This window comes from Gorilla gorilla, chromosome 17 (genome assembly GCF_029281585.2).
Source record: "Gorilla gorilla gorilla isolate KB3781 chromosome 17, NHGRI_mGorGor1-v2.1_pri, whole genome shotgun sequence".
In the NCBI taxonomy this organism is placed as follows: Eukaryota; Metazoa; Chordata; class Mammalia; order Primates; family Hominidae; genus Gorilla; species Gorilla gorilla.
The window spans coordinates 49,583,555-49,595,616 of record NC_073241.2 but is presented as its reverse complement, the minus strand read 5'-3'; the positions used below and the strand labels follow the sequence as shown (position 1 = coordinate 49,595,616).

Sequence of the window (12,062 nt, the reverse complement as noted above, 5' to 3'; positions counted from 1 at the left end):
CTTAAAATATATATTTTTAAGTTATTTACTAAATACTTAGTATGTTCCAGTATTGTGCTAAATTAGCACTTCACAAGTATCTCATATAAATGAAGCTTTGAAAACATATGCAACTTTCCCCCAAGGCCATGCAGTTAGTAAATGGTAGAGATGGGATTCAAATCTAGGTCTGTCTGCTTCCAAAGTTCTGCCTTTGTACACTGGGTTTTATTAATTCTCATAGAGAATGTTATCATTAAATGTTATTATCTAATAGCCACTAATTTGTAAGAGGCATACCAAAAAGTCAAGGAAAAAGTTCATTTAAGAACATTTAGGAGATTTTTTTTTCTTTTTTTTTTTTTTTTGAGATGGAGTCTCACTCTGTCGCCCAGAATGGAGTGCAGTGGTGTGATCTCAGCTCACTGCAACTTCCACTTCCCAGGTTCAAGTGATTCTCCTGCCTCAGCCTCCCAAGTAGCTGAGCCTACAGGTGCATGCCACCACGCCTGGCTAAATTTTTTTATATTTTAATAGATAGGGTTTTGCCATGTTGCCCAGGCTGGTCTCAAACTCCTGACCTCAAGTGATCTGTCTGTTTCGGCCTCCCAAAGTGGTGGGACTACAGGAGTGAGCCACCGCGCCTGGCCTTTTTTTTTTTTTTTTAAGAGATGAGGTCTTGCTATGTTGCCCAGGCTGTTCTTGAACTCCTGGCCTCAAGTGATCCTCCTGCATCAGTAGTTGGGATTAAAGGCACAATCCACATGCCTAGCAGGAGACTGATTTTTTTAAATAAGGGAGACACAAAGTCAGGGAACCCTAGATTCATAACAGCTTGACTTGTGAATTCTGCTTATACAATCTTTCTTATTATAAATGAGACATGTTCTCTCCTATTCTCACTAAAATAACCACATAAATTCACATTGTGACAAAGGCAATTACAAGTGATGCCACTGCTTGGTAACATGCTTGATCAATGTCAAGATTGCTGGCTGACTTGATAGACTCAGTTTGCAGCTAGCTGTCATTGAAGACATTACCATGGAAACATCCCCTCTCCTAGTATTAATCATGTAAAGACTTTCAGGTGCATTCATATGCCAAATTGGTAATGAAAAATTTTGAGACAGAAGATTCTAATATTAAATACCTTCAGAGGTCCTCGAAAGACAAAAATGTCTATAATTGCTATAGGTTAATTTTCTAGGATAAGAAAAATGCATCGTCAGAACAAATTTCACTGGATTTATACTTTAGGAAAGCTTATGCGATCCAGCCCATGCAGAGGAAGGTAATCCTTCTGACATAGCTTTTTCTGTTACCCAATGTTTAGTTTTACTTACTAAGTGTCCATAAATATTTGCTTTTAGGTTTATTTTCATAAGGTACATGTGGTGAAATGAACTCCAATGTAAATACTATGCCAGTAAGATATAAGGACCCAAATGATGACAGTCTATTAGCACATTATCTGAGTAGCACAATGCAAGTACTAAGTATTACCTGTTCCTCCCTTTAGAATACAACAGACATTTATTGGGCATGTATTATGTGTAAATAAGTGTGTTAAATCTTAAGAGAAATGAGGATATGGATTTTGTCCTCATAAACTAGAATGTGAAGAAATAATTTTTACCTTTGAAATATTCACATACCTGTGTAGTGTTTCACCAATTTCTGCAGAGTATCAAATTGTGCTCTGGTTGTGATATAGTATCCACCATTGTCAAGTTTCCTGATTTTGTAGTGTTTCACATTGTCACCCCTTATCTCATCCCAATCACGAATAGAAAGGGAATAAGCACCTGGGTGAAAAATAAATACTTTCACTATATCTTTCTCAAAATACTGCCCCAAGAAATTTTATACTTATACTAATATAACAATATTCATACCTTTAGTTGTTTCACTCTCTCTTACTAAGAAAATACCTCGTTGATTTCCAGGATTCAAAAGTAATCTTTCAGCATCTTTTCTCCCCATTTTGCCAAAATACCATCTAGAAAAAAATTAAGTGTTTTGAATTGAAAAGTATGAGGTTCAGAAAAATTATACACAAGTGTCAGTAAGAATGGACTGGGATAGGTTTGGACGACAAAGAATAGCTAGAGAACATGGCTCAAAATACAGGAAAATGTAAGAGTTTTATTGATTAAATAGTAATATCACAAATATTACTGTTAGAATATACTCTTATAGTATTTCTATGTATTAACTACTCAATGTGTCTCTTAAAACTCCACCTGACAGTCACAGGAACAGTAGAGAGGGAAAGGCAGCAAAATAACAGATCCTTTCTGTCAGTGACAAATGGAAATATTAAGACTGTGACAGGAAGAATAGAAGTGGTTCCCTGGTAACAGCATCATCATCTGCATTCAGTAAGACACAGGCATATCATACCCAAATTATTAGTAACTCTAAATATGTGTGGGTTTAATTTAATAAGGTTTTGTGAATAAAATGACAGTGTCTGCTATGGAAGAGTTCACAGAAAACGAGAAGAAAGACAAAAGAACAAAACAGAAAGTAAGAAGCACCATAGTAGAACAAAGAGTTATTGAGACACATTACAAATCATTAATAAAAGCAAACAAACATTGATAGAGCACCTATCATATACAAGGTACTGTGTTAAGTGTTATAACATGAAAATAAAGTAGCGTTTATGAATCCCAGATAAACTGGTTTAACCTAAAAGTAGTATGTCACTGAAGGTGAATTTTGACTTTTTAAAAGTTGCAAAAATAGGACACAGAACTCCCATACACCCTAAAATAAACCCTACAACTAGGTTCCCCAATGGCTAACATTTTGCTTTGTCATACTCTCTCCCTCTCTATATATGTATGTGTGTGCATGTATATATATACACACGTATTTTTTAACTAATTGTAAGTTGCAAACATGCTGAATTAGTGCCTCAAATACTTCAGTGTGTACTTGCTAAAAGAGAAGGATACTTTCCTACATAACTACAATGCAAGTGCCTAAATGAAGACGTTAACAGTCATATAAAACTAACTGAAAGTAATATTCTTTCATGGGCATATTACTTTTATAATCATAAAATGATAATAAATCTCTGAAATATTTCAAAAATAGTAAAACCTTAAAGAATGTAAGTCTTTGGGCCAGGCACAATGGCTCACGCCTGTGATCCTAGCACTTTGGAAGGCTGAGGCAGGTGGATCACTTGAGGTCAGGAGTTTGAGACCAGCCTGGCCAATAGGCGAAACCCCGTCTCTACTAAAAATACAAAAATTAGCTGGGCGTGGTGGTGCATGCCTGTAGTCCCAGCTACTTGGGAGGCTGAGGCAGGAGAATTGCTTGAGCCTGGGAGGTGGAGGTTGCAGTGAGCCGAGATCACGCCACTGCACTCTAGCCTGGGCGACAGAGCCAAGACCCTGTCTCAAAAAAAAAGAAGAATGTAAGTCTTGGCATCATAAATATGGGATGCATATATATACCAATATACCCATCCCTATCAACACACCCCCATATATAAGCTGTAAGTTAAAAAATAAGTCAAGGCAGGGAATGAGGATAATCTGAAGGCAAATTTTTGAAGTGAGACAGTCTGAAAAATATGTAAAAGGCTTATAGATATATATTTAAGTGAAAACATTTAAAGAGAGACTAGGCATAAGGAAATATGACTGATGCAGATTCGTTTATGATCCTACTCTAAGTGAACAGTATGACATTAGTTATTAATTTTTAAGTAACATCTATTAATATGATACGTAAGCTGTATTAAGACTGGTATGTAATTCTGTGTGTGTAAAGTTGTGGCTAAGTAGAATGTGCATTAAAACATTTTAAAAATCAAAATAATTAATAAAATATGAAGTAGTGCCATACTCTTCTGCCTGAATGGAATCTGCAGGCGCTACATAATTGCTCGGGATATAACCATTCTTTCCTGTAGCGATTGATCTTGCTTCCCACCAATCTCCTTCCCTGTAACACATAAAACAGCAATCACCGCAAGGTAGACTATTGCCCAAGGTACAATATATTGCAGTGCTATCTTGTATCTGAAGGAAACAAAGGGTATTACTTTCATTTTTTATTTATGCATTCATTGGATGAAGAATTAAACTCAAAGAATGATATTAAAAAATAGGTTACATGAATTAAAGGAAGCACAATTGCATACTTCTGCTCCAAATAAAGCCTCAAAATCCTACACACTTAGTTATAAGATTTCTTTTAACACAATTCTTTCAACCTAAGACAGACTATAGTGAATAAAACAATTTGGGAGGTAAATCTTTCAAATTACTCAGTATTCTTTTCTTTTTTTTTTTTTTTAAAGCTTTAAGGTGTAATTTGCATGCCATAAAATTCCCCCACTTAAGATGTACAATTCACTAGTTTTTAATATATTTACAGTTGTACAACCATTATCACAATCAATTTTAGAATATTTTCATCACCCCCAAAAGAAACTCTGTACCCATTAGCAGTCACTCTGCACCCCCAACTACCTCCAACCACTGTCAACCACTAATCAGCTTTCTGTCTCTATGGATATGCCCACTGCATGCACCTTATATAAATGAAAATTTGTGCATTTATGTGGTCTTTTGTAACTGACTTCTTTTACTTGGCATAATTTTTTAAAGGTTCATCTAGGTTATAGCATGTCTATCAGTAGTTCATTCTTTACTGCCAAATGCTTTTCTCTTTACAGTACATAAAACTGTAATACTCTTTTTTACTCATTTTAGATAAAAAAAAAATCACAATGCTCTAACATTCCTGTAGCCAGACAATTAACAATGAGCAACAAAGTTAAAAACTGAATTTCTGGGCCAGGCGTAGTGGCTCAAGCCTGTAATCCTAGCACTTTGGGAGGCTGAGGCAGGCAGATCACCTGAGGTCCAGAGTTCAAGACCAGTCTGGTCAACATGGTGAAACCTGATCTCTACTAAAAACACAAAAATTAGCTAGATGCAGCGGCGTGCACCTGTAGTCCCAGCTACTTGGGAGGCTAAGTCAGTAGAATCGCTTGAACCTGGGAGGTGGAGGTTGCAGTGAGCCGAGATCATGCCACTGGACTCCAGCCTGGACTACAGAGCGAGACTCCATCTAAAAAAAACAAAGAAACAAAACAAACCAAAAACCCAAAAAAACTGCATTTCTGGCTGGGCGCGGTGGCTTACGCCTGCAATCCCAGTACTTTGGGAGGCCGGGGTGGGCAGATTACCTGAGGTCAGGAGTTCGTGACCAGCCTGGCCGACATGGTGAATGAAACCCTGTCTCTACTAAAAATACAAAAATTAGCTGGGAGTGGTGGCGTGTGCCTGTAATCCCAGTTACTCAGGAGACTGAGGCAGGAGAATCGCTTGAACCTGGGAGGCAGAGTTTGCAGTCAGCCAAGATCATGCCATTGCACTCCAGCCTGGGTGACAAGGGCAAAACTCCATCTCAAAAAAACAAAAGCAAAACAAAAAAAACCCCCTGAATTTCTAGAATAATGCATACTTATAAAAATGTTATCTAGAAGGCCGGGCGCGGTGGCTCACGCCTGTAATCCCAGCACTTTGGGAGGCCGAGGCAGGCGGATCACAAGGTCAGGAAATCGAGACCATCCTGGCTAACACGGTGAAACCCCGTCTCTACTAAAAAAAAAAAAACAAAAAAAATTAGCCAGAAGTGGTGGTGGGCGCCTGTAGTCCCAGCTACTCAGGAGGCTGAGGCAGGAGAATGGCGTGAACCCAGGGGGCAGAGCTTGCAGTGAGCCGAGATTGCGCCACTGCAGTCCAGCCTGGCGACAGAGCAAGACTCCATCTCAAAAAAAAAAAAAAAAGTTATCTAGAAATATTCCAGTAAGACCAAAATTAAATGATAATTCAGAACATGAGAACTACATGTGGTTTATAACACATAAGCCCTCATTTTTTCAAAATTAATGTGAAAAGACCAAATACAATTAGTCTTTAAATAGGAAGATAGATATGGGATTTGTTACTAAAGATTAAATGCATGTTTTGCTTCACCAAAGATAAAAACTAAAAAGGCACTGTCTAAATTAAAATGTTATAAATGCCTAGATAAATTTGCTCTCTAGAAAATGAATGAAAAATCCCTCAATAATTCAAATATTTAGAAACTCATACACTTGGTTTGTGGTTCCTCATATATACTAAGCACTTTCAGATACACAAACCAAAAACCTTGTATTTGATCCTGCTAAGCATTCACTGATCCACTCTAACATTTACTGAATACCTATTAAGTGACAGACTTTAGAGTGTGCTGGAAATAAAAGTAAAAAGACAGTCCTTGACTTCAAGGAATTCACAGTCTAGAGCTGGGTTTTCCAACTTCAGCACTATTGACACCTTGGACTTGATCATTCTTTGTTGTGGGAGGCTGCTGTGTGCATTTTAAGATATTTACCAATATCCCTGGCCACTACTCACTAGAAGACAGCGGCAGCACCCCAACTGTGACAACCAAAAATGTCTCCAGATACTGCCAAATATGCCCTGGGTGATTCTGTCCCAGGTTGAGAACCACTGGTCTAAAAGAATAACAAGCAAGTGACAAACTGTAATTCAAAATGTGATGACAGCTATGATTGAGGTTTGCATAGGGTGCTATGTAAACACCTAAGAGAGATACTTAATCCAGCAGGGGATAAGGACTGGGCCAGGCAGGGGAGGAAGAATGTAAGGAAAGGCATCTTGAGAAAGGACATATTAACTATATTTTGAAGGGTGAGTAGGATTAGCTAAATAAAGGAAAGAAATGGAAAGATGAGAAATCACATTCCAGAAAAAAGAAACAGTATGTGTGAAAGCATGAGAGTATAAGAAACTCCAGCGTACTCAGAAAATTGCAAGTAATTCAGTATGTCCGGGTATCAGAGTTAGAAGAGGGGAGAAGCACATAGTAAATTCTCAATGAATGATTGTTGTTATCATTGTTGTTTTCATTTTATCTTGATGGCAAGTGGTAGGTACTGAATATTTTAAAAGTAGAAGGATATGACCATATTTTATGTTCTGGAACAATAACTGGTAGCAGATGGGAACAACGATGGAAGAAAATACGACTAGAAGCAGACCATAAATATATATTTTGAGAAGTTACAAAGTGGTCATTATGCTTGCTAATGAAATAATTCAATCTACTTTCTACAACGAGCATCAAATTTTCTACAGTGTACCTCTAGACAAAAAGTCTAAGTGTCACAAAAGGAAAAACACAACTAAATTTCATCAATTGGAAAGTAGATGGGTTCCTTACCCAACTTTCTCCCCCACCTTTTTTTTTAATAGAATGAGGCAAGATCTTTACACCATCTGGTACTTAGAAAAATAGGAGCATCGAACTCTCTTTATAAAGTTTTTAAAAAAAATAATACACTTGCATGTACTCCCCTCAGTAACTCTTCATTCTTAAATCTCTACTGTTTATGGCAGAACCACAGCAGCACAAATTGTAGAAGTAATAACTTCTGGCTACAGCAGCAGTGTTACAACATGCATCTAAAGAAGCCAATGCATCGTTAAACACAGTGGGCAGCCCATGCCCTACCTCTCTCATCTCTGGATCATCAACCAGCTCAGTGGTTCCTGTGTAAAGACCAGATTTCTGTCAGTATTTCTCTCACAAAATATTCATGACACTTACGTATTGTTAATTATTTGAAATCTTTCACCCTTCTTAAATGAAAGGTCTTCTGTAGTTCTAGCTTCATAATCATATAAGGCCACAAATATAGTAACACCACCTATCAGAGGGAAAAAAGACCAAGGTAAATTATGTAGCTAACTTAACAGAAAAAAAGAACTATTGCCAGCCAAAAAAAAAAAAAAAGAAGCTTAAGGATAGTTTTTTCTGTAGTCTCCAGAAACTATTTTTAGAAGTTGGAACTACTGAAGAATTTTAAAGTAGAGAGACATGACCATATTTTATGTTCTGGGACAATAACTCAATAACTGGTAGCAATAACTAGTCTTAAATTCTCTGAAGACCTTCCATAAAACTACTGTATTCTACAAATTATAAAACTCTGTAGACTTGGAGAAACAAGTTTAATTTTGTTTCTTTTTGAGACAAAGTCTCACTCTGTCACGCAGGCTGGAGTGCAAGTGGTATGATTTTGGCTTGCTGTAACCTCTGCCTCCTAGGTTCAAGTGATTCTCATGCCTCAGCCTCCCAAGTAGCTGGGATTACAGGCATGTGCCGCCACACCTAGTTAATTTTTTTGAATTTTTAGTAGAGACAGGGTTTCACTAGGTTAGCCAGGCTGGTTTTGAATTCCTGGCCCCAAGTGATTCGCCTGCCTTGACCTCCCAAAGTGCTGGGATTACAGACGTGAGCCACTGTGCCCAGCCAACAAATTTAATTTTGACTCACTGTGGCAACATCTCAGGCTTGGAAATGCAGTCAAATTTCAAATCAAGTATTTGACAGAAAAAGGATTGATGAGTACTATAAACTAGTGGGGCAGTGTTCTTCATATAAATAATGAATGAACAATTGCATCTAATCATTACCAGTAATAACTAATTTACTAGTTTTAGCAAAATTATTACATGTTTAACACTTAAAGATAAAAATGTCGTATTTTGTCTTAAATGGTATCAGACGGTCACAGTGGTTCACGTCTGTAATCTCAGCACTTTGGGAGGCCAAGGTGGGCAAATCACTTGAGGCCAGGAGTTCGAGACCAGCCTGGTCAACAGGGCGAAACCCTGTCTGTACTAAAAATACAAAAATTAGCCAGGCATGGTGGCGCATGCCTGTAATCTCAGCTACTTGGGAGGTTGAGACAGGAGAATCGCTTGAAACCCGGAAGTGGAGGTTGCCATGAGCCGAGATTATGCCACTGCACTGTAGCCTGGGTGACACAGCAAGACTCTTATCAAAAAAATAAATAAAATAAAATGGTATGGATGATATGAATTATAAAGTATAAATTCAAAAACTGTCATATTTAGCATTATGTGCAGATGCTTAAAGAGATTAGCATACTGAACAGCCAAACTATTATTTGCAAACAAAACAAATAATAAAACAGATGTATACAATATGCGTGACGTCTCAGTGTTAAAATTATTCAAGGCAGGTATTCAGGTTAAAAACCCCATAATATATTAATATTCTTTTAAAAAACTGTATATATTTATTGTATACAACATGATGCTTTGAAATATATATACATTGTGGAATGGCTAAGTAGAGCTAATTAACATATGCATTGCATCACATATCATTTTTGTGGTGAGAACACTTAAAATTTTGTTAGTAATTTTCAAGAATACAATATATTGTTATTAACCGTGTTCTACAATAGATCTCTTGAACTTACTCCTCCTATCTAAATTTTGTATCCTTTAGCCAACATATCTTTAATTTGAATATGTATATACTCTACTCAATATAATCCCACTGACTTGTCAGATCAAAAAAAATTTTTTTCTTTTTTGAGACGGAGTCTTGCTCTGTTGCCCAGGCTGGAGTGCAGTGGCACGATCTGGGCTCACCACAACCTCACCTCCTGGGTTCAAGCTATTCTCCTGCCTCAGCGTCCTGAGTAGCTGGGATTACAGGCGTGCACCTCCACGCCCAGCTAATTTTTGTATTTTTTGTAGAGATGGGGTTTCACCATGTTGGCCAGGCTGGTCTCAAACTCCTGACCTCAAGTGATCTACCTGAGTCGGCCTCCCAAAGTGCTAGAATTAAAGGTGTGAGCCACCGTGCCCGGCCGACATCTTTACTTGAATGTCTAATAAGCATTTAAAATTTATTACAAAACAAAGCTCTTGATTTTTCTCCTCTAACCTATATTTACATACCCAAGTCTTTCCTATCTAAGTAAATGGCCCTACCATCTAATCAGGTACTCAAGCCGAGTCCATTACTAGTGCTAATCAGTTTTACCTCTAAAATACTATTTACTTTCCATTTCCACTGCCGCTACCCTAACCCAAGTCCTTGTCATTTCTCACAGGGACTGGGTGGACTACTGAGAGTGCCGGTCTCATCTGCTTCTATACTGACTGCTTCTCTACCATCCATTCTCCACACAGATGTCAGAGTCACTTTTTCTCAAAAGAAAATTCAATCAAATCCTTTACTTAATCTCTTCAGCAGTTTCTTCCTAGCTTTGAATAAAACCTAAACTCCCTACCAGAGTCTATGGGGTCCTGAGTAATCGTGGTCTCCTAACTCTTCAATCCCATATAATACAATTCTCCCCTCTGTTTATACTAGTCTCCACACTAATACTCAAAACTTCCAAGTCTCTCTGTATCTCTTAAATGTTGCATTTGTTATTTCCTCTCTCTAGAAAGCTCTTTCCCAGGACTGCACATAGGTAGGTCATTCTCACTTATCAAATCTCAGCTCAAGGCTGGGTGCGGTGGCTCACGCATGTAATCCCAGCACTTCGGGAGGCCAAGGCAGGCACATACCCTAAATCAGGAGTTCAAGACCAGCCTGGCCAACGTGGTGAAACCCCGTCTCTACTAAAATACGAAAAAAATTAGCCGGGTGCCGTGGTGTGTTTCTTGTTATCTCAGCTACTCGGGAGGCTAAGGCAGGAGAATGGCTTGAACCTGGGAGGCAGAAGGTTGCAGTGAGCCGAGATTGCGCCACTGCACTCCAGCCTGGGTGACAGAGAGAGACTCCAACTCCAAAAAAAAAAAAAAAAAAAAAAATCTCAGCTCCAATGATTTCTTCTTGAGATAGCTTTCCCTGATTAACTGCAGGGCCTTCACCATCATTCTAGTTAGTTCCTTCATAGCATTTAAGGATCATTAATCATCCATCCTGTTTAGCTGTTTATTCATTAATTATTGTCCAACCCTCTATAATGTAAGCTCCATCAGGACAGAAACCTTGTCTTGCTCACCTCTCCATACCTGATACACAGACACTGAGTGTACACTGAGTTAATAAATGAATAACCCTAATAGAGTATTTTATATAAGTAAATTGCTTTAGGTAACTAAAGTGTGTCTTTAAGTATCAATATTCAACCATTTTAGGTTACTATCTTTCCCAAACATAACTCTAAAAGTAAACTTTTGCTAAAGACTGAGAAATGCCCTCATGGCCATCTACTACTGAAGTATTCAGAATTAGGGGGCTGGAATTAAGACTGTAATTGACTTAACATGCATAACTCCCTAAATGAAGTCTAACAGTATCAGTGTATGGCAGTCCTCTGGCCACTGCCTTTTTTTTTTTTTTTTTTTTTTTTTTTTTTTTTTGGAGACAGAGTCTCGCTCTGTCACCTAGGCTGGAGTGCAGTGGCACAATCTTGGCTCACTGCAATCTCTGCCTCCTGGGTTCAAGCACTACTCGTGCCTCAGCCTCCTGAGTAGCTGGGACTACAGGCGTGCAACACCACACCTGGCTAATTTTTTTGTACTTTTAGTTGAGACAGTGTTTTGCCATGTTACAGCCCAGGCTGGTCTCAAACTCCTGAGCTCAGGCAATCTGCCTGCCTCAGCCTCCCAAAATGCTAGGATTACAGGTGTGAGCCACCGCGCCTGGCCTGGCTATTGTTTTTGGTCCAGTTGGAACAGACTGAAGAGACAAATGTATAGTCAGTCTATGCTTGTAGTGGAGATTTATCTTTTGCACCCACTGGCTGTTAATGAGGACATATATTGCTTGATTTGATGCTGGCAGCTGTTTTGCCAAGCCTAAGGATAAAGCAGACACTCCCAAGGGCTGCAGAATAGAGATAAAGAAATCTGAGTTCTTGATGACACCATGGAACTGCTCTATCAAGGAATCCTGAAACTCACTCTACCTTTTTAAGCCAGCTATACTTTGTTACTTCAGTGAAAAAGCATCCTGATATGGGACCCTTTACAAAAGAGCTCATTTTCTCTCTTTTAAAACTGTTTGAATCTATCTTTTTAAGAGCCTTCTGTCTCCACAAAAGGTTGTCAACAATCACTTCTTGCTATTCTCTAAAAGGATATAATAATGTAATAATTGGAGTTCTGGAATAGGACAATAAATCTGAGCTCTCCAACTTACTATCTGTGACTTGGGGGAAAATTTTAAACTGTCTGAGCTTCAGGATTTTTTTTTTTTTA

The 12,062-nt window shown here is 38.2% G+C and overlaps 1 protein-coding gene across 4 annotated transcripts in view; it reads right to left on the bottom strand.

Moving 5' to 3' along the window:
* The window catches only part of YES1 (YES proto-oncogene 1, Src family tyrosine kinase), a 91,561-nt gene that overhangs the window by 22,264 nt on the left and 57,235 nt on the right, over positions 1-12,062 (bottom strand). For all 4 annotated transcript variants that reach the window (XM_055368603.2, XM_031003725.2, XM_055368602.2 and 1 more), the window contains 4 exons: positions 7,633-7,732; positions 3,847-3,945; positions 1,878-1,981; positions 1,638-1,787 (listed from right to left, as the gene is read on the bottom strand). In XM_055368603.2, coding sequence (XP_055224578.1) covers positions 1,638-1,787; positions 1,878-1,981; positions 3,847-3,945; positions 7,633-7,732 — 453 coding nt within the window. The remainder of the gene's footprint in view (positions 1-1,637; positions 1,788-1,877; positions 1,982-3,846; positions 3,946-7,632; positions 7,733-12,062) is intronic.